We start from the raw sequence: 27,451 nt of genomic DNA on the forward strand, positions 1-27,451 counted from the left end.
CTAAGGCATGCTATTCATCTGTGAAAAGAGATGGAAAACAGAGATTTAACTGAGGTTATCCTGTAATTAATAGATTAGAATTGGCAGTGTGATCAGGCTTTGTTATATGTAGCCTCTGTGTGGAGATTATGGCAGGTAAATCCAAGGTAATTTAGAGGAGCTAATCTAAAAATTGAATACAAAGACAAAGAACAGGGGTAAATTAGATTTAACTTGTGGGAGATGTATTAGTCCCAAACCGAGTGAACAGAGGAAATTAAGTTATTATGTTTCATCTGATATAAGCTTGAAGTCTATTGAGATGGATTCAAATACCTCATGTTTGTTGTTAAATGTGTTCATCTGAACCCAGTCTAACTTAACACTTGTTTCAACCAAGTCAAACTATCAGTCCGTGGGTTTTTTTGGTCAGTTTGCTCTGAGCTACAGTCTTTGTATTTTACTATCTGTCCATTACCAGCAAATTTATAATCATTTTCATCAATTCATTTTTAAGAGTTTTACTTCATCATGAATTAATTTTTATTTAAACCACTTCTCAATGACTTTCAGATTATGCTTAGCATTACCTTTAGCTAAGCGTAGCTAAAGGTAATGCTATGTCAATGATGGTTAAATGTTTTGGATATTCTTGTAGCTAACTTGTTATTATCATCATTATTTTTTAGCTAACTATGAAACAATTCTACCACTACTTTTTTCTGCTATGCTATTTAACGTCAGTTTAGTGTTTCACAATATGTTAATCCAGCCCGTTAGCTAACAGTTTCAGCTGTTTTTAGCTATACGTTTAGCTAGCTATTTCAAGTATTTATTATTCACTCTGGCCCAGTATTCATGCTATTCTAATCATTTTTGCCCTCTCTTTGTCTATTTGAAGTCCTTATTCATAACTCACGCCTGTTCAGGATCACACAATTTATTTACTAAAATATTTTTTAATTTTTCTGATTAGCAAAGCTAATATTGCCACATACCAACTACTACAGAGGTATCCCTGAGCAGTGTAGGCTACCTCATGTTTTGAATCACTTCCCCACTTCACATTGATAACATTATACCTTATTAGGGGCCCTATCCAGTGTAATTACACAAGTGTTTTCAGCTGGTTGATTAGACCTCAGTAAAGGCAGAAGCAAGCAGGAGTTATATAAGGTCCTGTGGTAGAAAGTGGAAGCTATTCAACTTTAACAGGTTCCGGCATCATCAAAAGGATGTGGTGTACTGGTATCCATGATGCATGCTGTTTACAGGGATTACAGGACATTAATTCATGCTTTAGCAAAATCAAGTGATATGAAAACCCATGACTGAAAATAGATTTTTTTTAAAACATAAAACTAAATTATCTGCAACTTAATAACTGAATTAAAATGGCATACCTGATTTAGGCTCGCACACAGGCAACATTAGAAATTTAGATTCAAGTCAGTTCAGAGCAGTTGTCTGACCTGAAACAGGACGGACGGCAGGCAGGAGGCTCTCAGTCAAGTCTGATACACAAGACAGTTTCCACCGTTTATAGGTGTGTACACCTACATTACACAACATTCATGGCTTTACATGTCCTATAATTAAATTGAGTTCTAAGCAAATAAAATTAATGAAGTGATTAAATTAATTAAGAATTAGTAGCTTTATTCTTATGAATTTGCAATACAAAACTACATAGTGAAAACACTCAGATGAGAGGGCATCTCTACTTATAGCACAGGTGTATGTGTAAGGTGTGATGAACAGTGACTCTGTGTCATTAAATGTTCTTGTGAACAAGTAACTTGGTATTTAAGTTACTACTGTTAAAGTAAAAGATGAATGAAAAGGGATTTAGGAAAAAAAAAGTAAACCTTGTTAGAAAGATCCGAATTTATAATGTTTGTTTGTGCTGATATTCCCAATCATGTATTATAGAATTTACACTGAACAAAAATATAAACGCAACACTTTTGTTTTTGCTCCCATTCCCCATGGGATGGACGTAGAGACCTAAAATTCATTCCAGATACACAATATAACCATCCCTCCCAAACAGTGGTCACAAATCAGTCCAAATGTGTGGTAGTGGGCACATCTGCTATATTGAGATAATCCATCCCACCTCACAGGTGTGCCACATCAGGATGCTGATCTGACATCATGAGTAGTGCACAGGTGTACCTCAGACTGCCCACAACAAAAGGCCACCCTGGAATGTGCAGTTTTGTCTCACAGCAAAATGCCACAGATGCCACAAGCAATGAGGGAGCGTGCAATTGGCATGCTGACAGCAGGAATGTCAACCAGATCTGTCGCCCGTGCATTGAATGTTCATTTCTCAACCATAAGCCGTCTTCACAGGCATTTCAGAGAATATGGCAGCACATCCAACCGGCCTCACAACCGCAGACCTCGTGTAACCACACCAGCCCAGGACCTCCACATCCAGCAGGTTCACCTCCAAGATCGTCTGAGACCAGCCACCCAGACAGCTGCTGGAACAATTGGTTTGCACAACCAAACAATTTCTGCACAAACTGTCAGAAACCGTCTCAGGGACGCTCAACTGCATGCCCGTCGTCCTCATCGGGGTCTTGACCTGACTCCAGCTCGTCGCCGTAACAGACTTGTGTGGGCAAATGCTCACATTCGATGGCATCTGGCACGTTGGAGAGGTGTGCGCTTCACGGATGAATCATGGTTCACATTGTTCAGGGCAGATGGCAGCTGAGAATGTCCCAGTTCTTGCATGGCCAGCATACTCACCGGACATGTCACCCATTGAGCATGTTCGGGATGTGCTTGACCGGCGTATACGACAGCGTGTACCAGTTCCCACGAATATCCAACAACCTCGCACAGCCATTGAAGTGGAGTGGACCAACATTCCACAGGCCACAATTGACAATCTGATAGACTCCATGCGACGATGTGTTGCACTGCATGAGGCAAATGGTGGTCACACCAGATACTGACCGGTTCTGGGTCCCCAGACCCCCAATAGCGCAAAAAACTGCACATTCCAGGGTGGCCTTTTGTTGTGGGCAGTCTGAGGTACACCTGTGCAATACTCATGATGTCAGATCAGCATCCTGATGTGGCACACCTGTGAGGTGGGATGGATTATCTCAATATAGCAGATGTGCCCACTACCACACATTTGGACTGATTTGTGACCACTGTTTGGGAGGGATGGTTATATTGTGTATCTGGAATGAATTTTAGGTCTCTACGTCCATCCCATGGGGAATGGGAGCAAAAACAAAAGTGTTGCGTTTATATTTTTGTTCAGTGTACATTCATTTTTATACATTAATGGCAAGTTAGTTGATTATATATTACTTACATCCAACCACTCCAGGATCAAAGAATATTTCTGAGGGTGGCGTGAGTTGGAGTTGTACTGAAAGTCTAAGGTGAACAAGGGGAACAGGAATAACTGCACAGTCCACGGATGTGAGATTGGGCGGAGCAACGCCTGTCTGTCAGCAATCCATGCGATGGAGGGTGTGTTTACTGATATTACCTCCTCTGTCTGTATCAGTGGCTGAATCGTGTAAAATGATTAAACGCTGTGCAGCATGTAGATGATGGACTGTGTGTAAACTGCAGAGGGTCAAGATGTTTCATCTCTGGTCTGACGTGGACTGACATGTCTTCCCATCACCTTCCTCACACGCGATTTGAAGTCCGCCAGGTTGATAGTCAGTAAGTTTGGACTTTGTCAACTTCTCCAGTAGAGGAATCAAACAGGATGTTTTTTCCATTTCAATGGTATCTTCTCCTGCTTCAGACTCGGATTGTAAATATGACTTAGAGTCACAAACGGACTTGCTGCTTCTTAGTTTCTCCAGCTGTTTTCTAACATGGCCAGAAGTTGCAGTCAGGCATTGTGTGTTAATCAGAGGTGGAGAGGTCTGATCCTCAGTGAGTTCACTTGTAGGGAAGAAGGGACGAAGGGCAAAATCACTGAGGTAGTGAGGGTGTGTAAAAAAACCAAAACAACTCTTAGCTTTTAAATGTTCTCTTGGACTGGAGAAGAACAACTAACAACTTTCCAGAAGCACAAACAGATTTTAAAGCAACAGAAAAAAAAAAAAATCACATGCCATCTGCCTAACATTTTGGAAAAGGGAACAAGTCACACAAGCAACATATTTTTAACTTTTTGTTTGTTTTCTGTGTAAATGACCCGTACAACTAAACTCACTAAACCAATTATTTTTGTGCACTTATACAGTGGAAGGCTTATTCTGACACAGATCCTTGTGTTTGCAGTGGAACTGACGGACTGCACGCATATTGGCATAAAATATGTAAAGACGATAAACCGAATTTAATAAGAAGCCAGTGGGAGGAAGAGATACTGTCTTGGCTGATAATTAAAGCCTTTTTCTCACCACTAGGCAACATATTTGTAACTGTAATTCAAACTATTTCAATAATCACAACATGCCGCATCAACAATAAGTTGCTTGTTTGAAATGAAAGATTGCAAATCAAATAAGCCACAGCAGAACACAAATTCCACCAAATGAAGCACTGCTACCACAGCATGAGAACAAACACTGAAAATGAGTCCATTATCGGAGAAGCCCTTTCTCTGCTAGGTAAACAAAATATATTAACAATTATTGCAATCTATCTAAGCTTTGTGCACAACAAACCATCAGTGCTAATACCCTGGCTGAATCTTGTGCATGTGTACTTGCATTACTTATGCCGTGGGGACACAAATGTGTGTACACAGGCACATATTGTGGACTTAAAGCAATTCCCTGTAATGGAAATAATCATATTTTGGGTTTTGTTTTGGCTTCCAGTTAGGGTTCATTTTCAGGAAATGGATGTAATGTTCTTTGAGTTGCTGATGAGACCATCTGTGTGTGTGACACACCCCTTGAGCTCTGTGCTGCTGGTATCATTGCTAGCTCAGGGATTCCTGTGCACATTAGTGGCTGCATGAGTCCCAGTCAGGTTGTTTTGTGTGTCTCGCCCCCACCCCCCATCTCCATAGTCCCACTCCTATTCTCTGCCTCTCTCTGCTGTTGTCCCAGCATGGCTGCAGGATGACTGCTCTGTGGACTCTCTCTCTGCTGCTCTCTGCCAGTCTGCTGGGCTGTCTGGCTGTGACCTCTCCCGATGGGAGCCCTCTGCCCCACAATCTGCCTCCCTCGCTGGGCACCAACAGTAGCGATGGCAGCCTGTCTGTGGATCTACCCATGGCTCTGAGGGTGTTCAGCATGGACTATCACCACGTACAGGCTCCCTTTGAGATCGTGCTGTGGATCATGCTGGCCTCACTGGCCAAGCTGGGTAAGCCTCAGTTGTGCTCACACTCATCCACGAGAAGCCAGATTCTTTCATATATAATATAATGTATATAATATCTATTATTTTTCTACATTTCTAGTTATTTCCAGGATTTTTTAAAACTCACACCAAACCTCAAGTTAACAATCTGTTCTATCAATGAAAGAGTTTATCTGAGTACAATGGTAGTAGTCCTCCCTCGGTATAGCTACAGAGCGATTTAGTCAGAACTCCACAAAGTTCGGATCCTGCTGATTTCCTTTTACTCCCTCTCCGTTTCTCATTCCCTCAGGTTTTCACTGGTCAGGTCGAGTCCCTGCAGTTGTCCCCGAAAGCTGCGTCCTCATCATGGTGGGCCTCCTGGTTGGAGGTGTGATCTATGGGGTGCGCCACTCTGCTCCACCGACTCTCAGCGCCGATGCTTTCTTCCTCTTTCTGCTGCCACCCATCGTGTTAGATGCGGGATACTTCCTGCCAGGCAGGCTGTTCTTTGAAAACCTTGGTACAATCCTCTGGTTGGTAGCTTTAAAATGTTTGATTTTTGTGTGTGTGCGTGTGTGTGGAGGCATTCGTATGCAGATTGCGTTGAACAGAATGAAAGTACGCCATTTCCACATAAAATATGAGTAGAAAGAGTTTGATTTAAAAGTCAGAATTAGACTCTTTATTTTGGTTTTACCCTTTAAAGCCTTCTTCTACCTCTACGTCTGAATCATCAGTGTAAATTACACAATATAAAATAAAAATTCAAAAGAATAAATTGCAAAAAAAAGAAGTCATGATGCACCAAATATGATACAAATTGAAATTCACAAACAGAAATCTATATTTTATTTATTTATTGTTTAAATTTCTTCAAATGATTTAATGAATGCTCTACTTTCAAAAACAATTGAATTTTGTGGCAATTATTTCATGGTTCAGGCTCAGGGTTGAAATTTGAAACATCCAAATGATAATTATTTGATCTCCTGCTTAATTCATCATTTTGATCGTGTACCAAGAATTGGACAGTCTCTAATTTTTATGACGGTTTTATTTTAATGGAGAGAACCAAGATATAAACATCCCTGCATGTCACTGAGTGAAATGAGTATTTGGTTTCCTACAGCCCAGCCAGATTTCTGCCTCCCACAGAGTCACAGGATTGTTTGACTGGAATGGGTTAAAGCCGCGGTCCCCAACCCCCGGGGCATGGACCGGTATCGGTCCATGAGCCGTTTGGTACCGGGCTGCAAGAGTTGAAGCTTGGGTGTGAAATTTATGGTTTTCAGGGGTTTTATTGGTTTTTATTGTTATTTTTTTAAAATCGTTTTTATTGTTAACTTGGTTTCCCTGGTTCTTTTCCCGTGGTTATGGATAGATCTTCTTTTTTTTGGGGTACCGGTACTGGTTTTATTTGGTTGTATTTATCTGCAACAAAAATAGAGACTCTTCAATTCTTTGTAAGTGAGTGAACTTACAAATTCAGCAGGAGACCTAATAATCATTTTACCCCTCTGTGTCATGTATGGCTGTGTGGCAGACAGATGAAACAAAGGGAGTGAACTAAAGGAGGCAGTTTCATGTGCTGTAACACGGTGCTTGAAATAAAATACAAAAACAATAACAAATAGAAACTAATAAAAGATAAACTAGAAACTAACGAGAGGATGGGCAACAATTGTAAACACAGCTGGAACCTATACAGACTAATAGGACAGGGGAAGTAAAACTGAACATACTGTACAAGGATGAGAGACTGTCAAAATAAAACAGGAAGTACAATAAAAACAGAGAAGAAGACTAACACACACTGGAGACATGACCGACAGGGGAACACAAAACACAGAGACAAGACATGAAGACAACGTGAAGACAAGGCTGAATGAACACAGAAGAAGACGAGACACTGAGGGAGGAAGAACTCTAAGATTACTAAGAACTGACCATGAACTTAGGAATCACATTGAATATTCAAAATAAACATTACCACATTTGTCATATTTTGAGCTTATTTTTGTGGACCTGAGTGGCTAAACTCAGATATTCATCGAGCATTTGTTAAAGGTACCTGGAGCAGGTGTCTTAAAGCTGGTTTCTTGTGCATGTGCAGGTATGCAGTGCTGGGGACCTTGTGGAACGTCCTGGGCATCGGCCTGTCTCTGTACGGTGTTTGCCTGCTGGCTCAGAGCTCACTAGGAGATGTCTCTCTGCTCCACTGCCTGCTGTTTGGCTCCCTGATCGCTGCTGTAGACCCAGTGGCGGTGCTTTCTGTTTTCCAAGAGATGCAAGTTAACGAACAGCTGCATATCCTGGTGTTCGGAGAGTCACTGCTCAATGACGCTGTCACTGTGGTGAGGAGAGAAGCGGTGCGTGTTTCAGGTACCTAAATGAAACACTTGATACTCATAGACGTTTCTTCCTCTCAGGTGCTCTACAAGCTTTTTGAGTCCTTCCTCCGTCTGCCATCAGTGTCAGGGCTGGATGTTTTGCTGGGGGGCTGCAGGGTGGTGGTGGTCGGAATCGGGGGCTTGTGTGTAGGTCTCTTCTTCGGCCTGCTGGCAGCCCTCACCTCACGTTTTACCTCCAGGGCCCAAGTCATCGCCCCGCTCTTTGTCTTCCTCTATTCCTATTTGTCTTACCTTACCTCAGAGATGCTTCACCTCTCTGGGATCATGGCGTGAGTGCTGCTCAGAATCATCTGAATCCCAAAGACCACAAATTGTACACATTAGTATAAACATTAGTTAACTTTGCTTCCCCTTTCCCTGCCCTGCAGCATAGTGACCTGTGCTGCTACAATGAAACAGTACGTGGAAGCAAATGTGTCGGAGCGCAGCAACACCAGCATCCAGTACTTTCTGAAGATGTGGAGTAGCGTGAGCGAGACCTTAATCTTCACCTTCCTGGGAGTGTCCACCATACAGGACATCCACATGTGGAGCTGGCCGTTTGTGTGCTCTACACTGCTGCTCTGTCTCATCTGGAGGGCCACGGGTATAAGTCTTCCCCGCACTTTAAAACAAGTTATATCACAAGATCAGCAAAGTGGATATCTAAACTCTTTCTCACTTCTTAAAAGGCGTGCTTTTGCTGACCGCGTTTGTGAACAAGCTCCGGAGGAACGCCGTGACCTTCCGAGACCAGTTCATCATCGCCTACGGTGGCCTGAGAGGGGCAATCTGTTTTTCCCTGGTCTTCCTGATTGATGACTTCCCAAAGAAACGACTCTTCATCACCACTACCATCGTGGTCATTCTCTTTACTGTCTTTGTACAGGTGGGGCAAACATGTTCGTGAATTGTAAGGAAAAAAGTTTGTCATAGTTTGAAGGTGGATTTTATTTTCTGAGTCTGGTTTGCAGGGGATGACCATCAAGCCTCTGGTGGAGCTACTGTATGTGAAGAGGAAGAAGAGAGCTCTGCCTACTCTCAGCGAGGAGATCCACAGCAGGGTGAGAGATCACAGGAATCACAGCTAAGTGTGGATTTGTGATAGGGCTGTAGATAACTCTGGACACTACTGATTTTTAGATATCAGTAAATTAGCAAAGACTGTCAAGGATTATGATCTCAGAAGAGCAAGGCTTACTAACCAAAAGGAAACAAGGTGAGTTCGGTTTTTTCCTATGCAAAGCATACAATGTTTGAAGGATGCACTGAAGTGGATGGTGCACAGAGAGCAGCCTGTTTCATGAATTTCTTTCAATACTTCCAAAGGATATCATTTTTTGGAAGTTATCTGCAAATAATCCTGTTTGTTGTTAGCTCATAGATCACCTGGTGGCAGGTATAGAGGATGTGGTTGGCTACTGGGGGCAGCACTACTGGAAAGACAAGTTAGTTTTCCGTGTTTAACTGTTACTTTGCCTTCTGCTTGTGTTTTATCATAAAGCGTTTGTTGTGCATATAAAAAGATAAAATATGAAATGACCAGCAGGTGGCAGCAAACACTATGCACATTTTCTACAAGTCACAGTATTGCCATCTGTGTGCTTGTGTGTGTGTGTGTGTGAGGTTTGAGCAGTTCAACAAGAAGTACCTTCGCCGTTTCCTCATCCGTAACGACCGCCAGGCTAGCTCCAGCATCCTCAGAGTTTACCAGGAGCTGGAGAGACGGGAGCAGAGGGGAGTCGAGGAGGAGGCCCCGCCGATGTAAGAAAATGGTTTTTGGACTGTGTCAGTGTTTGTCCTTAAAGTTCCCAGAATAACGGAAGAAAGGTTCATGACCATAATCAGGATTTTCTAAAAACCTAGAGTGGATCCTCGCTCCCAAGGGCGACCTCTGCTACCGGAGGAGATGGAAAGCATCAGGCGCATCCTCTCAAGAAACCTCCAAAACTTCAACAACAAGGTAAAGTTTCTATGCCACTGTTAGCTATTTCCTAGTTCCAGCTACTATAACTTAGAAATTGCACAATGTGTATAATTCAGCTCCACACTTCTGGGCTCATGCATGTGTCCTCACTCCAGCAGACACCAGCCTACAGCAGACACACCCTGCACCAGGACACATCGGTGGACAGAACAAGGAAGCCCCTTTACAGACACCAAAGTCTGGGAGAAAGATACTCATACAACACAATCACACACTTTCAGGTGCATGCAAACTACCTGCATTTCCTCATGTTCGAGTTTTATTGAACAGAATTAAAAAGACTGAATGGTTAGGAGAGTAAGTTCACAGGGTTGCAGGGGTGTCGAACTCCAGGCCTCAAGGGCCGGTGTCCTGCAGGTTTTAGATCTCACCCTGGATCAACACACCTGAATTAAATGATTAGCTCCTTACCAGGTTTCTGGAAAACTTCAAGACTTATTGAGGAGGTACTTTAGCCATTTGAATGAGCTGTGTTGGATCAAGGACACATCGCCCTCGAGGCCTGGAGTTCGACACCTGTGGCTTGGTGGATTCATGTTGAAATACTGCATCCAAGTTTAGGAATCTGTTTAAACTCTACGTGAATGATGGAGTGTCGGTATCAGAGTAGAGAACATCCTCCATGGTGCTGTACTGTGTATTTCTACTTTTGCAGGGGGAGGATGGTGGGCTAAGTGAGCCACAGAGAGTGAGAACTGGACTTAGCAGATCTCACACAGGTAAAGACGCAGCCAGATGCACAGCCATGTGAAACAGAAAGTCTTGACAGGACTCTATGCAGTCCTATAAAAAAAACAGCCAAGTCCTCTGCATGATTCAGCAGCTTGTAGGACCAACTTACGTAACAATAACTTGAATCATTAATTCTCTGTATGACCTTATCAGTCTCTCACATCATTGTCAATACATTTTTCCTGCTCTTCTTTACATCATTGCTTCAGTTCATTGCGGTTTTGCAGGTTCTCTGAATGTCCCACCACAGTTTTTAATGAAGCTGATGTCTGAACTTTGGCTCAGCCATGGTAACACCTCGATGTTTGGGATCATTACCATGCCAAATAACCTACTCTCAGCCAAACTTTAGCTCTCAGATAGCATTATATTTGACTCTAGATGACTTTGGTGCACTGAGTTAAACTCAATAACTGCAAGATGGTGAGACAGCTCAAATTCGGTCTTGTTGGTCTGTCCAAATGACATTGTTTCAGAAGTTGTTTGTTCAGATGCAGCTTTTCAAAACTAAACCATGCTGCCATGGTCGTTTTTTCTCCTGGCACTTTAAAACAAGCCATAACTTATCTCGCCAACCATTCTGTCATGAAGTTTAACATTTAACATGCTAACTGAGGCCTGTGGAGTCGGACATGCAGCTCTTTGGTTTTTTGCAGTTTCTCCAGGCTGCTACTTTCCAGGCTACATGACCAAAATTATGAATTAAGGCTGCTACTTTCCCCTCATATGGAACCAATAAGGGTGCACTTTGTTTTTTTTATGTGATCGCATAGAGTCCGACAACCACTTTCTTTTTCAAATGTCTGTTTATCAAACTTATGTTGAACAAATGGAAAGCTTTACTTTTAAAGGCTTTTTGCTTTTCTTGCTAGTTAGTACGTAAGATTAAAACTCAGTCATCCTGTCTACTTCTGCAAAATTGTGTTTTAATTCATGCAGTTTTTTAACTGTGTGTTTGCTGTCTCTCAAACTTTCTGCTCTAACTTAAAGAAAAGAAAGGGGGGAAAAAAAACAAACAGCTTATTAGTATTTCTCTCCCTCCTGATCTTTGACCAGAAGCTTTTTTGACTTTGTGACTCTTGAGCTCACTTCACCCTCTTCCCTCTTGGCAGTGTGCTCCATAAGCCCACGATCCACTCTCCTGGACTCCTCAGACTCAGCTGGCCCGGCTCAGACTAGATCAATGGATCCAAAAGCTGCTAGAGAAGACCTAGTCTCTCCAAAACATCAAGAAACCGTGGAGAGAACCGCCAGGAAACACCTCAGCTTTGTTTTGGAGAATGAGAAGCAGCAATGAATGCAGACTGTGAGACACGGGGAGGGAGGGAGAAAAACATATGAAAGCAAAGAACTCAGCGTGTTCCATCATTTGAAGTGATAAGTACCTCGTATTCCTTTAAGCACAGAGTTGTGAGGTGCAAAGCAGAACTAGTAGAAGTCTTCAGCAATTTCATGGATGCATCCCAAGTAAATTCCTCATAAAATGAATTTAATGGTTTTATTTATTTATTTGCCGGCTACAATAAAGCTTTTCTCAGCTCTATGTTTCACCTCTTGAACAACTCTTGCATCTCCAGCCTAATTCATTTTCAAAGCACCATTCCCAGAGTAACACCAACATTACAAATACCTCGCAGTCATAAATGCTGATACCTGCTGCCCACACCGTCCTCACGCCAATCTTTCCTCTCCTTGTTTCCTTTACAAATGCACAGCAAAATACATACACTGGTAATCTGACGAGGACAGGCTTACTGCGTCCTAAAATAACTCCTGTCCCCCCACCTCCCTCTGTTTGACCTGCTCGGTTACTGTAGCATTTTTTTCCTCACAGCTCCCAGCATGCCAGGGAGTGGCTGAGAGAGGCTGGTCATGTTCTTTAGGATTGGGACTGGGCAGACAGCCTTCAGAGTGGACACAAGTAAGGAGTCACTGACCTGAAGACTAAAAGCTAAGAGGAATCATACTTTAAAGCGGGGTAAAGGCCGGAGTTATGAGGGTGGGAGCTGCAGCCCTGTCTGGGGGGATTTTTGGGGTAATAGGGACTCTGTGTTTCTTCCTGGCATTTGGTACTGACTACTGGCTGGTCGCAAGCGACAACTGCGGACCATATAGATGGCAAACACAAACGACACCGATGGGGGACAAAGATGCCAACAGGACTGAGGTAGGACAGAAGTGCGATTCCTAACATACTGTAAGCAATCACTGATCACTTCCATCAAAACACATCAATTCAATAACAGCAACCGAAAATATTATTTTTAACTGGTCACACGTGAAAACCACAAAAAGAATAAACGGGGAAACCCGATCAGGTGCTGTGGACTCGCTGCTGTGCCACTATAAGATATTTAAAGATGTCCTGAAGCAATTTACAACCTTGTTTCCAAAGAAGCTGGGAGGCTGTGCAAAACACATTTATAATCACAGAACATATGAGTTTTAATTAAAACTAGAACAAGGAAAACAGCAAATGTTGAAGCAGAGGGATTTTGTTTTTAAAAGAAAAAAATATAAGTTTAGATTTTGATGCTACCGGCATGTTTCATAAAAGCTGGGTCAGATGCTTTGCTGCAATATCGAATTCTTGAAACGTGGCAGTAGCGTTATTCTTTCTTGTAAGGATTCCAGCTGCCCAGCAGTTTGAACCTCTCTTGCTCCAAATGTTTTGACTGGGCAACAGCTCCACCCATACTGGAATACATGCAGAACGTTGTTTGCTGATATCTTGTTGAAATAAGCAAGACCTTCCCTGAAACAAGACACTGCAATGCAGCATATTTTGCTCCAGAACCTGAATCCACTGGTCAGCATTACTGGTTACCTGAGTAATGCTCACTAATGGCTCAGGGGGTTGGGAAGCGCATCTGTAACTGGAAGGTCACCGGTTCAATCCCCAGGCTCTCTGTCCTGCTCATTGTGTCCTTGGGCAAGACACTTTACCCTACCGCCTACTGGTGTTGGCCAGAGGGGCCAATGGCACAATATGGCAGCCTCGCTTCTGTCAGTCTACCCCAGGGCAGCTGTGGCTACAACCAGTGTGTGAGAGTGAATGAATAGTGGAATTATAAAGCGCTTTGGGTGCCTTGAAAAGCACTTTATAAATACAATCCATTATTATTAATCTACTTCCATACCAACACAGGTACTGACTTTTAACTGTGTCAGGGCAGAGGACTCTTAACCTCTTTGGCCTGCAAGAGAAAGCAGTCAGGCTACAGTTCTCCACTTTGCCTCTTAGATAAGTTCAACTGGAGTGTTTTTTAAAAATATGTTTTTGTCTCTTTAATGGCATAGCAAAGGTCTTGCATTTGTGAATCCAGTAAAAGTTGCTGACTGACAATCATTATCAGAAGTCTTCCTGATTTGGAAACCACTGCATTTTTTTTTAACCGATTACACTCTGACCAAACGTGTGGGAGGCCAGGGATGTCTAAACTCATTTTACATAGTGGTTAGTACAGCCCAGTTTGATCTTAAATAGACTGGACCAGTAAAACTCCCCTTTCTGTCAGTGTAAAGACTTTGATCCAAACATTAAATCCATGAGATGTCTCAATATAAGAACAAGAAGTGCAGTTTAAACAGCACGCCTCAGTCTTTCCACATGATAAATTCGCAAAAGTACAGAAAAAGTTCAGCTTGCTCATTCCCTGCACTGTCCTCACTGGTACTTTACGAGTTGTTGGAGGTCTTCATCAGAAAAGCTGTAAAACGTATGAAAATACAGTTAAAGGTTCAAAATCAGTGGGCCTGATTGGAGCTGTTGCCGGGTTGATTCTGGCCCCCGGACCTTATGTTTGGCCTTCCTGTTGTAGGTGACTGCACTTCTGTAAAGTGTGCAGGAGAGGAGTTAGAAGAGACATGTGGACTTGTAGTTTGTATTTAGTGGCCTTTATGATCTTACCACAATACCTCCAAATGCACCTTTCATCAAACCCTCCCTGCTCATTACACACCTACATTCTGACTTCACATCCAGAGTTTGTGACACAGCATCCCATCATACACACTACAGTAGCATCTTTGTGAAGACGAGCATGGCTCTGGTTAAAATATGAACATGCTGATATTAAGCAAATAAGCAGCCGAGGTATTATTTCATGAATAGGAGACAAAAACAGGGATTATATAGAGTATGTCAGAGTAATCCACCCAGATGTTGAGATCTTTCAGTCTGGACCACAGCTGTGGACCACCCAGTCATCACACACTGACATCCTTGATAACCTTTTGCTGCTATCAGCATGCTGCTGAAAATTTGAGTGTATTTCATAAATTTTATATTTTTGGTCCATCACTTCGACTGCCAGCTGTAAAATAAAAGCGGTTCGGGGTAAGGTTTGACAAAACTGTGGCACCTTGATATGACTGTTTTTACACGGCGAGTAGGACTCTCACTGACGAGCCGGCTGAGCTTCATGTGTAAAATCAGTGGAGTGGCCCTTTAATTTTCCAGTTTATTCTCCCATGAAGCACTTGTGTGAAAGTTCAAAGAGTGCAACGTAAGGGATATATTTATAAAAGCTAATCCCCCAGTGAATTCCTCCGTAACATCACAGAAACAAAGTCTTTCATTTTCAATAAAACAGGATGATTAAAGTTGTTGTGTTATTCGGCACCATCAATCATATTTCTGACAAGCGAGCAGAGAATATAAGTTCCCCCTCGAAAACCTCACAGACCAGCAGGCCATAATCAGAACCACGTTTGATGCCATGGCTCCAGTGAAGTAGGGAATCACACAGAGCCGCGAGCGCAGACGTGTTGACAGCGCTGACAGAAAATGGGATTCATCCATCTTTAGGTATTCGAGCATCTATCTGTGTGATGTCAGTCTGTCTTCCATTTCTTTTTCTTAGACGCTGTTGGTGGAAGAAGCGAGTACCTCCCCTCCTTCCCTCACGCTGCACCACGAGGGCTTTTTCTGGCGCTGTGCGTTTCAGGTGGAGCCCACGACGCACGCAGTGCTGGCCACTCTCTTCAGTACGTAGGCGAAACTTTCCTCTAGTTAAGCTGAGCAAGGTTTTCTTGGGAGTTGTCCAATGTGGTTGCGTGTCCCTTGCTCAACACTGCGGTCTCCTTGACATGCTACAAGTGCAGAAAAGAAAAATGCCCATATATGACAGTAAATGTAAAGGATTGCTAAAATATGTTGTTTATGGGGTGTTTTGGGGCTTTTTGTTTTCCCCCGACTGCATTTTGCATTTGTGTCTTTTTTATTTTCTGCTGCACTTAATGTTTCATCACTGAATTGAAAAAGAAATCCAGAACAACCATTGAGCATATTGTTATTCAAGTGGCCCGATAGCTGAGTGTGCTTCTGCCACTCATTCAGACACTGCTTTTAGAAAATCTAGTCAATGATGGGAAATAAAAGGCAACAATAAAGTCAGTACTGAATTATGTGTAAGCCTTAATATGTCTGCTGTTTATTGTGGTTATAGACCTTTGCCCATTATTTTGAGTGATTATTTTTGTAAACCTTTCTCATTTTTTTAACTATAGCAAACCAGCCAGAGTCTAAGGTTTGCATCCATGGTTACCTCTTCCCGCTACCGGTTGCAGTTGGACAAGTCCCTCATCCAAATTATGACCCCACAGCAGGTAATTCACAGTCTCAAATATATGCTGCATGGACACACGTCTTTCTGTTTCCTGTTGTTCAGTAGTGAGGTCAAATCTATGCAAGACATTTTATGAACAACAAAATATGTACAAATAATCGTGGATAGATTATTTGACGCCAGCTGGGTGAGAGGCAGAGGTTTGGAGAAGACTGATATGAGGATGCCGGATACACCAAGTGCCTATCTGGGAAACGGAGAGAAAGACGGGGAGGGTGGGACCTAAAATTGAGAACAGACAGGTGTTTGGAGCAGGTACAGGTTTTTAGAAGAGGAGTGCTTAAGGTGTAGTCTCACTCCTAAACTTCAGGTAAAATTATCTTTGATACAAATCTTTGATACATGATTGAGAAATATTTTTTACTCTTGAATAAAAATATGGGTATTTCCCAAATGCTGTTTAACAGAGCGATAACTTGTTTTTAGCACAGCTTGTCCGAACATCCTTGTTTTATTTTGGATGCTTACATTATTTTTGCTTTGCACATAGAAACAAAATTATTTCACAAAAACTACCAGGTTCCAAATAATTACCTCCTCGATGCTAACAGTCAGTCGTTTACTCTTTTTGCTGGATAACAGCCTGCAGTCGTTTGTTGTAGTTTTCAACATGTCTCACATGCTCTCCAGATTTTGATGGTCTTCCAGCAGGGACCCTGGTTTTCAGTTCATCCCACAGTGATTTTCAAGTCAGGGCTTTGCATTTTTTTGAACTGGCCAGTCAGTAACATTTACTTTGGTGTTCTGGAGGTAGTTGTTCCCCAGGAGCGACATATTTTGGGTTGTTGTTGTGTTTAAAGATAAAGAGACGACCCAGACTCAGGTTTGTTTTTGAATGCTTTTAAAATCTTCACATAAACTTCATGATTCCTTCCACCTTGATGAGATTCCCAGTTCCAGACCCACTGAAGCATCCACCCATCATGATCCTCCCACCACCGTGTTTCACTGTGGGGACGCTGTCCTTTGAGATGTAGAACTCTCACTACTTTCTCCAAACATCAGCAAAGTGTCTGTGGACAAAGAGCTCTAGTTTTATCTCCTCTTCTCGCTCTTCTAGTGTGCATTATCTGTCTCTAGGGTGTCCTTAGCACACCGCAGTCTGGCTTGAAGGCGTGTCTTCTGCAGAAGTGAAGTTTTTCCTGGTCTCCAATCTCGCATCATTCCTGTGCAGGGCTCTAGTGATTGTCTCATTTGAGACTACAATTCCCAACTTGGCTAAATCATTCATGGGTGTCTTCGCAGTTATTCTGGGCTCTCTAGAAACATCTCTCACTAGTTTTCTTTCCAGAATCTTTGAAATCTTTCACTTCCTACCACTGCCAGGCGTGTTCTGTACTCTGTGGGTTTCTTGGAATTTATTGAGGATACTCCTCACTCCTGTTCTTGACACTTGTATAACAAATTCCTTCGATCCGTTAAAAGAAGCAACGCTTAATAATTTTGGCCTCATCTGTAGGTCCCCACATATATATCAGTAGTAAATCCCATCTTTGCTACAGCAGTAAAGATTTAGCAGAGAAATACTTAATCTGGTATTTATTATTCAGTCAAAAAGTGCTCATATTACAGCCTAAACGTATCAGGACCATATCGAAGTTATTAAAGGACCAGCCTGAAGGAACAGTCTATTTTGGGAAATACTTTTTTGTGCTTTCTTGCTAAGCATTTTATGGGAAGATGGGAAACACTCTTCTATTTGTGTGTTAAATAGGACAGCATTTAACCACATCTACAGATGGCTGGTTGTTTCCAATCTTCTTGCAAAAGATCAGAACCAGCGTTGCCTTCCTGTGACTGAAACCAAACAAAATGAACATGTAATGACTGATGTGGAAGAGCAGTTTTCTTGCTTTCTTTTTCTCAGAGCCAGAGTAACTGGATGCTGACTTTAGCTTCTTACATGTAAATGATCCGTTCTTATATGACATCCTTTTAACCTTGGCAGCTCTACAAAGCACTTTGCAATGTGTTTCCTATTCTTCCATTCACACACATACACAAAATTCCTGGGTAGGAATGCAAGACTCGCCAGCCGACAGGAGCAACCTGGGCTTCAGCATCTTGTTTGCGGACCGGTCAGCAAATGAATCCAAGGGGCTGGGATTAAACTGAAAACCTGAGCAAAAACACCCTTTCTTTGCAGAACACTTATGGGATTCCACTGCTGTGCTTGTGTTTCTTGCAGTGTTTCGGGGCTTCTGGACCGTGCTGATAATCCTCGGACTCGTCTTAGCTCTGGCTGGAGGCTTCCTCTTGGTCTGTGGTGTTCCTTTCATCAGCTACAAACTCTACAAGTTGGGCGGGGCCTTCCTCTTAGCTGCTGGTAAAATATAGACTGCTGCCTGTGCATCTATGTGTGTGTAAGTCCTAACTGTAGCGTGAAATAAGAGACGAATGCACAGACGCACATTCATTCTGCAGCCTTTGCTGCTGTCAGCTGTTCATACCTGTCACATGATAAACACACACCCGGCACGCGGAGCAGCAGATGTCACTCTGCAGTGTTGTCACTATAACGACAGCAGTAAACACTGCCGCCGTGGTAACAGTAGAGATGAAGAGGAGCTGCGTTCCTCTGCAGCCACTCACAGCACTGACGGCCTCTGTGTCTGTCTCTCTAATACTGTCTCTCTCCGCAGCCTGCCTGTTCCTGTTCACGCTTCTGCTCTACGTCCTGTGGATGGAGGTGGTGGATGTGAAGAGCTACATCCTTCAGGAGAGAGGGGAAACATGTCCGAACGCTGAGGTTTCAGTCCTCTACGGCCTGTCATTCATGGTGGCGGCTGCCGGAGTGCCCCTGGAGCTCATCTCTGGTTTGGTCTTCTTGCTGGTAGGCCGTGCAATTCATGCCAGCAAGTGACCTGCCCGCCTGGATCACAGGGTGGAGAGGAGGGGAGCGGGTGGTGGTGGAGAGGCCTGACTTTTTTATGTCCTGCACTTGACTGGATTAGCGTGTTTTTGGGATGTAAATACAGGAAAGACTGCCGCTGCTTTGGGTCTCCTGGAAGTTTTCTGTCTGTCTCCCACTTTGCTTAATTTCTCCTCAAATGTCACTATTTACTTAAACATGTTATCGCTGCCATGTTTTACTATCGCCACAAATGATAAGCAGACGGTGAGAAGTGCACGGGTGAACCAGCTGTGTCCTGATTCTGGCGCGTGATCAAAGTGTGTTTAGCTGCAGCAGAGTGAGGTGGGAGGCAGGAATGGCTGGGTGGACTGGAGGCTTGGGGAGAGGGTGGGGGTGGAGCGGGAAAGAGGAAGATATTGGGGGGGAGAGACAGAAAGAGAGAGGGAGAATTGATGCATGGAGGGGGGCACAAGGGTGCTTTGAGAAATGAACAGCTGTTTGTGGGTTTGGTTGGTGTACAGCAGGCCAGCCACCTGCCTCCTTCACCCCAATCACATTTTACTCCTCATTCAATCCCCCCATGCTTTATTGTTTCTTTCTGGTTTTTTGTTCTTTTTTCCACCTTTTACAGAAACTTTAGATTTAGATTTCAAACCCAGAGTGCAGCTAAATCCAAAAATAATTCCCAAAATGAGCCGTGCCCTATAGGAATCTTTTCTTGTGTTATTCAAAAGGAGAAACGCTGACGTGTGATTGTATCACAAGTGCTACAATATTAGCTCGTCTTTCCTTTTCACTGCTCTGAATGGAAACAAGCGGCCGGACTCTCGATCACATATCAGCTTTCATCTGAGGAGCAAGAACGGCAGTGATAGTGGTGGGGTGTATGTCTGCTTCAAAGGACTCGACACACGTGTGTTCATGCACACGCAAACACACACACATACACGCTGTGATCAAACTGTCCACTGATTTCTGAAATACATGTGCACATAATATCTAAATATCGTTACTAGAGCTGCTTTATGCAAGACCGACTGTAACATCTTTGCAATGAAATTCTGTGTGTGGAATTATTTCTGCGCAGAAAATACAACAACATATATCAATAAAACTGACTCGACTTTGTGACATAACAAATGAACACTGGGTCCTTTGAGCAGGAAGTCTGAACAGCTGAGCACAGCTGGTTTCTGACAGGATTTCAACCACAGGGGGAAAAAAAGCACCACTTCTGATCTGAGGAAGCGTGATGACAGTCTGACAGATGAAAAACAAACAGAAGAAGTCAAAGCCTGTGGCATGCAGTCAGTGATTTGATAGTGGCGCTACATGCGAGGCCGATGATGTGGTTGTCGCTACCATTGCTGGCCACTCAGACAGACTTGGACCAGCGGATGTCTCCAGTGACAGTTGAGCTTTAATGGCATGTTTTACATTAGCTTTGTTTTCTGTTAAGTGTACTATCACTGAAAATAATTTAATAGCAAGTAATAAGTGTCCTGTTTTCATTCCATTTAAGGAGCACTTAGCATTCCCTCTGAAAAGAAGGTCTTTGATTAGGCGATGGCTGTCAGGCTCGAGGACGTGAGGGTCCTGAAAGAGATGAGGCAACACTGGAAGTCTTTCAGGCAAAGGGACCGAATGGCACTGGGGAGGAAGTTAGGAACAGAGAGTGGGTAGTGCGGCTTGTCCTAGCATAATCCCTTTAAGTATTTGGGCCCTGTCCTTAGAACTCTTTGAACAGGTCAAAATATTCTTCTGGTTCACTGAAATTTGAGAAGAAAAAAAGAAGAAGAAGAGGAAATAAACATTGCAGCCATTGTATTGTCTTTTGACTGCCCATTAGAAGACCCTTGCAGTTTACTCAGGCCTGAAAATGTTTTTAAAAAGTCTTTCGAATCTGCAAACCTCCCATTTTAGCTGCTCGTCGGGTACTAAAAACGTTTTTATGAACCGCTTTTATGTGACAATTACGTGAATAATAAAAATAAGAAGAAATTCCTGACTGAACTTCTTTACTTTGTTGTGTGTAACCTAAAGGCCATGACTCAGGCCTGTGGTCTATATTGAGAACCAAACTCTTTCAGACTCTTGGGGCTTATGATGAACCACTGAGGGGCTTGAACAGTACGACAGCAGTTTGTGTAACTAAAAGAGAAGTACATCTCCTGATTCTTTAAACACATACTCACTGTAATAGTAACTTTGATTTGCATTTTCTGTTAACAACACGAGGAGCCATGAGCATAAATATCCTCTCCTGCCAAGACCTCTGCTGAGACCCCACCTGCTGTCTTCCCCTCTCCATACCTGTTTTATAAAAGAGCTAATCATCATTCCTTGTGGTAGCTCTAACTCTTTCTGTTCAAGCTCGGTGAGTTAAATTAAGAGAAAGGGTACCTACTTAAAAAACTGACTAATAAGGTTTAAATATACATGATTATGAGAGTTGTCTGGTCCTCATCTTGAAACTGAACCCATCACAAATAATGCTAGCGCATACGCTGTTAGCCCTGAAGCTAGGCTAGCCTCAATTATTTCAGTTTACGTCCTGTAAGTCATGAGCAGAAGAAAACTAAAACTTCTAATGATTGTGTAGGAAGACTTTAATACTGTATCAACTCGCTGACTTATTCTGCTCATAATATCTGTTGAATATGTCAAAGTATAAGTGCAGCTTAGCATGAGTTGACTGTGTTACAAAGTAGGCACTGCAGTTCGTAGACATTTTTTCTGTAAAAATAAGCACATAATGACATATTCTCATAAATATTAAACAACTGACCTTCGATTAAGCTGATTCTTTGACTACTTAATTAATATGTGTAATTAATGGATGTTTATTAATACATCCTTCATAAATATCAGTGTTAGCTAGCTAATGCTAGCAATCTTCCAATGTCATTTTTAAAAAATGACATTGAAATACAAAGATCGATGTATATCAGTAGGGTTACTGCTTATCCAATTTGAATTCAGGATATCAGCCATGTTATTGCTATTGCCATGCTAATCAGCTTTCTTTTAAAGTTAATGCTTTGGTTAAATGTACTTTGGTACAGTTTTTTCTTTTTCACAAAAACATAATATATGTAATATGATTCAGAGTGCTACCTACTGACCTTTAGGGATAGAAACAAAGTATTGATCCTATTGTTGTAGCTTTAATCAAAGGGCAGGAAATTTCACTGAAACTTGGCTTGCTGCTGCTGGGACCACAAAAGCTGTATGAATTCAGAATCGGGGTTACTAAAACCCCATGACTCTTGACTGTTAGAGTCATTTTACTCTTTGTCTATTTAGGATTTAAAAAAGCTGATGTCAGTGTCTTAAAACGTCTCTCTTGTAAAACTAAATTTGATTCGTGCAGATCAAATGACCATACACAGATGTTTGCATTTTTATCTGTCTTGCATTCTCATCAGGGAGTCCTATTATTGGTTCCAAATTCCTGCTGCAGCATGACAACAAACCCAAATATAAGATCAGAGTCATAAACAGCTCTCTGCAGCATGAGGAAGAGTAAGAGCTCCTGCAACAGATGGCACGGCCCTCGCAGAGCCTGATCTCAGTGTGCGATTAAAAGACATGAAAAACAATCAACTAAAGACTTTTACATGAAGCTGACTGAAAAACTGAACTCTGTATGGAAAAAAGTACTTTGTACATCTTTATTTATTTTTATTGAACAAACCAATGCTTTGCAGCCCAGATGAATAGTTGGCCTATCTTCACTTGACAGACGTGCATGATGAGCCAGCAGAGGGCTCTCCAGCTCTCCTCTATGAGAGACGAGCTTCCCATGCGTGGATGGACACAAGGAAGACATATAAGGGAAAGTAAAAGGAAAGAAGAGAAAAAGGAAAGGAAGCAATTACTGAGTGGAGTATCGAGCTAGAACCCTGGCTTGTTCAGTGACTGTGGCTCATCCTAATCAGAGTTAATTAACTCTTATGTCTCCTCCCCTGTCAACCACTACAATGGAAACACAGTATCACTTCATTTAAAACAGAAATAATCTTGCACTTCAAGTGTCGGCAATTATGGTGTTATTATATAGTTATAGTTAATGTATATCACAAGAATAAAGACATGACATGGTAATAAGATCTTAAACGCTCTGAAAATGAACCCTGAAACATCAGAGGAGCATATCGATCAGCAGAAATGATTCCATGTATGTCTATGCGTTGATGTACTTCCCAGTTTGTGCTGAGGGCCACGTGCATACGATGTGTCAGGTGGCGAACAGCAGGAAGTGATCTCGCACCGTAGGGAGAGTTAACCCCACGTGGACCCCCTCGGCCCTCTGTCCTCCAGAGCACCTGGACTGAATACTGGTGGGCTTTAATCCAGTCAAAGAGCGGGATACACTCTGGCAAGAGCTTTTTCCTTCTTTTCTCTAACCCCCTAACTCTACTAGTGAGCCGATTACCTGCTCTGTGTGTGTGTGAGCCCCAGTCCGATAGGCCCTGAGCGTGGCTCTTTGTGTGTGTGTGTGTCTGTGCTCACACGCAGGGCCAGACGGACACAGCTTCTTCCAGATAAAGGCTTTTTCTCCTGTCAAAAATGACTGCCCTGATAAGAGCTGATATGAGAGAAAAGCAAAGCCTTATGGCATCACTCTTGGCTTTTTTTTTTCTTTTTTTTTGTTTCTTTTGTAAACCCCAAATCCCCAGGAACAGACCCACTAACCCCTCACCCAGCACACACACACACACACACACACACACACACACACACACACACACACACACACACACACACACACAGAGCTAATCTGTATTGGGGGTTTTAGTCGAGGTAGAGAGGGAGCAGGTGGAGGGATAAAGAAGAGTTGCTGCATGTTTCTTTTTCTGTTTTTGTATTTTTTTTAAAAAGTAGTGTTGCCATATTAAAGACATCCCTCCCCTCAAACACCCAATCCTTAAACACACACACATACACACACACACACACAATACAGGCACACTTACTTTTCACACAGACAGATTATGTCTCAGACAGTCAGAGCTCCTGCCTTCAATTAACCTCACAAAGACAGGATCATTTACACACACATGATGATGATAGCAGGAGGGAGACAGTGAAGCCTGTGTGTGTGAGTGTGTGTGTGTGTAATGTATACAACAGACTGTACTTCACAGCAAGGCCTGATACAAGAATTGACTCTTAGTGAAGGACTTAATGTCGTGGTTTCAGTCTTCAGAGAGATTCTTCTGTGTCGCCCGAGATGTTCTCTCAAACGTTTGCAACATATGCTGCAGGAAAGAGAAAAAAAGAGCAAATAGGTGAAATGCACTGCTGAGTGTGGTCAAAACTGGATGTAAGGCAAAGGAAAACAGATTGTCTACGTTTAGTGGAGAAGTTGAATAGAGCGACACGAGGTTTGTGTTTGTTTGTCTGGCACTCGTTGCTGGTTCAGAATAATCACAAAATACGTTACTGTCATTACATTACTGTCCTGTATATGTGAGCGCTGTGCTCATAGGTGCTTCTCATTCAATAACTGAAGTGGAAGATTGCAGATGCTTTGTGGAAAAAGCTTGTCAGATAATCTAGTACCAACCTTCTAGGTGGATAACTGTTATAACTTCCCACTTAGCTCAGGGATTGGCCACACATGTGGAAGTGAGAAAACAGCCATGATTGGGCTCCTTCTCTTTGTTCCCACCAAAAGACCAGACAGGTTGTCCAATCAGGCTTTAGCGAGATAAAGTGAAGTTTTAAAAATACCATCGAGCTGCCATGTCTCGACCTGCACGTGGTATTATCACTTAAGTCATTACCTGCATATGAAGTGGCGCTAGGCAACCGGGAAACCTGAAAAACTGATCTCTCTAACACGTGTTCAATATTCTAAAAAAGTTATATTTTGACCCAAACCATGACCGGGAAGTTTCCGCCCCTGAAGCCTCAGTCATGTCAAAGCAAAGTGTATTTTTACGGCACGTTTTAAACAACATCAGTTGACCAAAGTGTTGCACAAGTTACACATAATATGTGCTACACATAAAAGTCACTAAATCAGTAATATACACATATTAAAAAAAAAAAACACAAGTAAATAAGCTTTTGTTTTGCATAATAAAACATTGTAACATACCTATAATAGATCTATATTCTGTAATATATCTATATTATTGCTAAAGCACTTTCCGGATGGAAGCAAACTGCACTTCATTGCCTTGTATTTGTGACATATGCAATGACAATAAAGTTGAATTCTATTCTATTCTAAAGGTCAGGACACTCTGCAGTCACACAGCAACTTCCCTAGGACTGAAAAATCAGTTGGAGAGTGATTACATTGCTATCACTGTCACCCTCAATCTCTGGACAGCCACGTCTGATCACAAGGCAGCTGCACAGGTCGTCTGGTGGGAGGCGACCTATCTCCAATAAATACCTTCGAGCATGTAGAGAGTGACAGATTCATGATTTGTGATTTTATCCCAGACAGATTGCCAAATGACCACATTCAGTTGCAAGCTGATAGCAGACTGACTCTGTCTTATTTTATCACCATCTCGACGCACCAGTTACTTTGAAGACGGCAGCTGACTGCAGGCAGCTGCAGACCTCGTCCCCGTTTTCAAGCAACCATTTCAGGCAAAGAGATCACAAGTTGATTGCACATAGTCATGGTCATGTTCACCCACCTTTCCCCTGTGTCTGTAGCATAAAAAAACTTAAAAATAGTCCCAGACAAGAGATGCACTCTCATGGTTTATACTCAGGTGTGTTTGATTTCTCTTCCCTGAATAAGCTGGTCTTGGATGTTTCATATGAGAGATACAATCATTTTTTTGTGTGTATGTGTCTAAAATAAATCCCTGGTTGGAAAATAAAGAGAAGAGGCTTACGAGCCTCATGCTAATGCTGAAAATGTTGCCCTAAAAGTTCCTCAGAAGAGCATTGGACACTTGTCCATCATCTCCTTCTCTTCCCTCATTACCCACAGTGGTGCTATATGCACAAAGAGCCCCATGGGAAACACTCTCAACCACTGAGTATCTTACAGAGACAGCGAGCTCACGTGGAAACACACCAGTATGACTGACAAAATACATTTCTGTTACCTTCTTCATTCACCTGCTGCAGGTTGCGTGGGGGTGGTGGCATGCAAAGCTGTTCTGTCCTAGTCTGTATGTTTTTTTTGGCACCACTGTAGCTATCTGGTAGGGTGCACACATACACCAGCCACTGTGTACACACGCTGTTCGCTCTTGGAGCTGTCAAGCAAACAAGTACAAATCCAGCACAGAGACAGTACAATCTATGTGAACAGTAAATAAATAAATAGCAGGATGTAAAATGGAAACAGAGAGCTTAGCATAGAGACAAGCATGAAGTGCTCTGTGGACAGACACAACAGAGGAGATCCTGCTTTGGGCTCGTGTCTCAGCCATCATTTTTCTTCTCTACTGTATGTCTTTATTTTCCTGTAACACCCCCTACACACATACACACACACTCACACACAAACATCACTCTCCCAAGCTCCTTCATTTCTGCTGAAGGAGAGGGAGAGGAGACGCAGAAGAAAGGAGGAGGGGGTTGCGATTAGTTTCAGGGTTCTAGCTCGCTTGATTGGCAGCTGGCAGCATATGGAGCCGTGAAGAAGGTTTGCCCACGCTCACTTCAGAGGAAACAAATATTTGCCTGAAGGAGGGAGCGAGAGAGAGTGAGTGAGAGTAAAAAAAATATTAATTAGTTTTCAGACGCGCTGAGAGATAAAAGTCGGCAAGACGCACCCATCAAAAGGCTGCAGAGTTAGCTGCAAAATGGAAATTTTCCCCAAGTTGACAGATCCAGTAAGGCTGCAAGCAGAGCTGAGGGTAAGTACATATGTGGAAGCGCTGAGGTGCGCGAAGACAGGAGCCCAACGTAGATTCTGCATTAACATCTGTGCATACGTTAACATATTCTGAGCAGAATTACACAGACATTTAAGAATGCATCTTTCACACTTCTCTAGCGGCTTCAATTATTTCTTAATTATCATCTCCACATCAAAACGGAGATGCGTGGAGATCGGCACATATGCACCGCATTAAATGCACTTGAAGTAAGTATTGGTAGGCATGAATCCCAGCAATTCAAGAGAATTACAGTTTAATTAAATTCAATTTTATTTATATATTAAATATAAAAACATCACAAGAATGGTTTCTTTATATTATTATCAGGCAAAGACCCCAACAATCAGACCCCCTATGAGCAAGCACTTGGCAATAGTGGGAAGGAAAAACTACCTTTTAACAGGAAGAAGAGACAGTCAATGCATCATGGAAAGCCTCCAGCCAGCCTTGGCCTATTACAGTGTAATTAAGGGATGGTGCACAATTACCTGATCCAGCCCAAATAATAAGGGCTTTATGGGGAGATTGTTTTTCAGTATATATTTACAGTATACTGAGCTCTGTGGATCTCAACAAAGCACAGCAGTTCTGGAGTAATGTCCCTTTTTTTTACTGATGAGACCAAAGTGATGATGTCAGGGCATAATGCACAGTGCCACATTTAGTGAAAACCAAACACGCCATGTCAGCGTATCATAGCAACTGTCGAGCACGGTGGT

General features: G+C 42.5%; 2 protein-coding genes across 6 annotated transcripts; both read left to right on the forward strand.

The window, feature by feature from the left end:
* Positions 1-38: 38 nt before the first annotated feature.
* LOC146581969 (sodium/hydrogen exchanger 2-like) lies at positions 39-11,915 on the forward strand. Of its 5 annotated transcripts, none has more exons than XM_085247815.1 (14): positions 39-135; positions 5,034-5,292; positions 5,582-5,804; positions 7,385-7,625; positions 7,701-7,951; positions 8,051-8,268; positions 8,354-8,550; positions 8,636-8,725; positions 9,039-9,109; positions 9,288-9,425; positions 9,528-9,624; positions 9,744-9,869; positions 10,304-10,367; positions 11,493-11,915. In XM_085247815.1, the coding sequence occupies exons 2-14, from the start codon at positions 5,046-5,048 to the stop codon at positions 11,675-11,677; spliced, it is 2,148 nt and encodes a 715-aa protein (XP_085103941.1). In that variant the 5' UTR covers positions 39-135; positions 5,034-5,045; the 3' UTR covers positions 11,678-11,915. The 5 variants fall into 5 exon arrangements, with proteins under 5 accessions (XP_085103941.1, XP_085103928.1, XP_085103934.1 ...); XM_085247802.1 differs by having other exon boundaries at positions 75-146; XM_085247808.1 differs by having other exon boundaries at positions 75-146; positions 9,747-9,869.
* Positions 11,916-12,233: 318 nt separating this feature from the next.
* On the forward strand, positions 12,234-19,234 carry LOC146581970 (transmembrane protein 182-like). The gene is made up of 5 exons (XM_085247836.1): positions 12,234-12,547; positions 15,246-15,369; positions 15,892-15,990; positions 18,199-18,336; positions 18,653-19,234. Exons 1-5 carry the CDS (start codon positions 12,374-12,376, stop codon positions 18,871-18,873), a joined length of 756 nt encoding a protein of 251 aa, XP_085103962.1. The 5' UTR covers positions 12,234-12,373; the 3' UTR covers positions 18,874-19,234.
* Positions 19,235-27,451: the final 8,217 nt, after the last annotated feature.

This window comes from Mchenga conophoros, linkage group LG2, assembly GCF_057382185.1.
Source record: "Mchenga conophoros isolate Kocher_MC1m ecotype Shallow Benthic linkage group LG2, M_conophoros_male_GT1.1, whole genome shotgun sequence".
NCBI classification, from domain to species: domain Eukaryota; kingdom Metazoa; phylum Chordata; class Actinopteri; order Cichliformes; family Cichlidae; genus Mchenga; species Mchenga conophoros.

Excerpts from the sequence above, each read along its gene's own strand:
- LOC146581969 (XM_085247802.1), top strand. Across the intron at positions 9,110-9,287 it reads CAGCACTACTGGAAAGACAA|GTTTGAGCAGTTCAACAAGA; the intron begins GTTAGTTTTCCG and ends TGTGTGTGTGAG. Across the intron at positions 9,625-9,743 it reads TCCAAAACTTCAACAACAAG|CAGACACCAGCCTACAGCAG; the intron begins GTAAAGTTTCTA and ends TCCTCACTCCAG.
- LOC146581970 (XM_085247836.1), top strand. The coding sequence starts at position 12,374 with ATGAGGGTGGGAGCTGCAGCCCTGTCTGGGGGGATTTTTGGGGTAATA. Across the intron at positions 12,548-15,245 it reads AAGATGCCAACAGGACTGAG|ACGCTGTTGGTGGAAGAAGC; the intron begins GTAGGACAGAAG and ends TCTTTTTCTTAG. Across the intron at positions 18,337-18,652 it reads GGCCTTCCTCTTAGCTGCTG|CCTGCCTGTTCCTGTTCACG; the intron begins GTAAAATATAGA and ends CTCTCTCCGCAG.